Genomic DNA, 1,846 nt, shown 5'->3' with positions numbered 1-1,846 from the left:
TGACAAAGTGGAGAGAACATCCCAATAAAACAAGAAGGGGAGGTTTAGGTACACCCAACAAGAGTGATATTGAAACAGTGAGACAATAAATGAGAGTTGGTAGGTTTGCAACACCTGGATTTTTATAAATTTAAAAGATATATTAAGATTTTTCGGATTTTTAAGTTTTTTTATATTTTTAGATTTTCTAGATTTATCATTAAAAATCAAATTGAATTTTAATTATAAATTTAATCAAATTAAGTACTAAACCTATGAGTTAATGTCTCATACCATTTCATTATTATTGATATAATGAATAAATGACCAAAATATTTTGTGCTTAAAAAGGGAAGGTTAACAAAAATTAGGTAATTAATAATGATTGAGGAATGAAATGAAACTTTTCATTCAATATTGAATAAAGTTTAACTTAATAACAACACTGCCATTGACGTTTGAGTAGGAGCAGCTACTGCTCTGCAAATGCTAGCCGCCCTTCCGTTTTGGTCGTGCAAAATACTATACTCTAAATCAAAGGAAAACAAATTGCAGCGGTTGTGATTCTCAAATTTATATAACTTTCTCAGTCTCCAATCCAATCCCAATCCCAATCCCAATCCCCTCCTAATTTTTGAAATTGCAACAATGATCTCTCGTACTCGTAATTTAATCTCGAAGCTCCCCCTCCGCTGCAATTCATCTTCTTTCTTCATCTCTCCTCCTCCTTTCAACCCTAAGTTCATCACTTCCACAACTTTCGGTTCCATCCAATCCCATCCCTCTCCCTCTCTCTCAACCCTAAACCAAATCGCTTCTCACTTCTACTCTGTTAGATCACTCTCATCGTGTTCTTGTTCCAAACCCAAAGCGCTGCTTAACTTCAATTGTTCCTCAATTGAACGAACCCAAAGTGTACTACTTGGTCCCAGATATCTTTCAACAATTTCTTCTTCTTCTAGCCCTGGCCCAAAATCCGACGATGAGAAATCACACACCAGTAGCAGTGAATCCCATCCGAGTCAAAACCCTGATTTCAAGCACCAAGAAATCGAGGGACCAACTGTGGAACGTGATTTATCATCATTGGCAAATGAGACAAGAGAGGCTCTTGAAGCAATGATGAAGAACATATATGGACTTAGTAAAGCAGTGGCTGTTCTGGGTCTGGTCCACCTTGGTCTTGGAGCTTGGATATCCTATGCTTATGGTTCTGGAGCACACCCATTAGGTGAGGTTTCCGTTCAGAGTATCATGGCATTTGGGTTCCCTTTTACGCTGGCGTTTATGCTACGGCAATCAGTGAAGCCAATGTACTTCTTCAAGATGATGGAGGAGCGAGGTAGGCTACAGATTCTGACTCTTACTCTTCAGGTTGCTAAAAGCTTGAATGTTTTGTTTGTTCGGTTCCGTGTGGTTTCTGTGTTGTGTATTGCAGGGGCGTCAATTGGGTTGTTGTTCAACGTGTTGTCTAAGTGAACCTTTTGAATATTTCAGATTTGAGCTCCCTGTTTCTGTTTCTACTGAATGTGCTATGTGTTGCCTAACTGGCGATGAGATGATTGTTTTTGTTGGTTAAAAATAGAACATACACGAGACGAAATATCTCCTTATGTTACATTTGCTAATAATAAGGCTGTGAATTCCTTGTTGATTTCATTTACTAGTCTAAAATCCAACCAACTGCGCTGATGTTTTGTTATGCCCATTGCATGGCAATTGAGTCCTTGGCTGAAATAGCAAAGTTAAGCTCTAGGATATTAAGTGCTTAGGTTTGAGTCTCACAATGTGTAAATATCATGTGTGAGTTTCAGGTCTAAATTTTATTTTGGTTTAAGTCTCATCGTGCGCGCAAGTATTGTCCAAA

General features: G+C 38.0%; 1 protein-coding gene across 1 annotated transcript; it reads left to right on the top strand.

Moving 5' to 3' along the window:
• The first annotated feature begins 355 nt into the window (after nucleotides 1-355).
• Nucleotides 356-1,638, top strand: LOC108467932 (uncharacterized). Its single transcript, XM_017768761.2, has one exon. The coding sequence runs from the start codon at nucleotides 628-630 to the stop codon at nucleotides 1,456-1,458; it is 831 nt and encodes a 276-aa protein (XP_017624250.1). The 5' UTR covers nucleotides 356-627; the 3' UTR covers nucleotides 1,459-1,638.
• Nucleotides 1,639-1,846: the final 208 nt, after the last annotated feature.

Source organism: Gossypium arboreum, chromosome 8 (genome assembly GCF_025698485.1).
Source record: "Gossypium arboreum isolate Shixiya-1 chromosome 8, ASM2569848v2, whole genome shotgun sequence".
Lineage (NCBI taxonomy): Eukaryota > Viridiplantae > Streptophyta > Magnoliopsida > Malvales > Malvaceae > Gossypium > Gossypium arboreum.
Note: the sequence above shows the minus strand (reverse complement) of the source record. Positions and strands in the feature narration are given on the sequence as shown.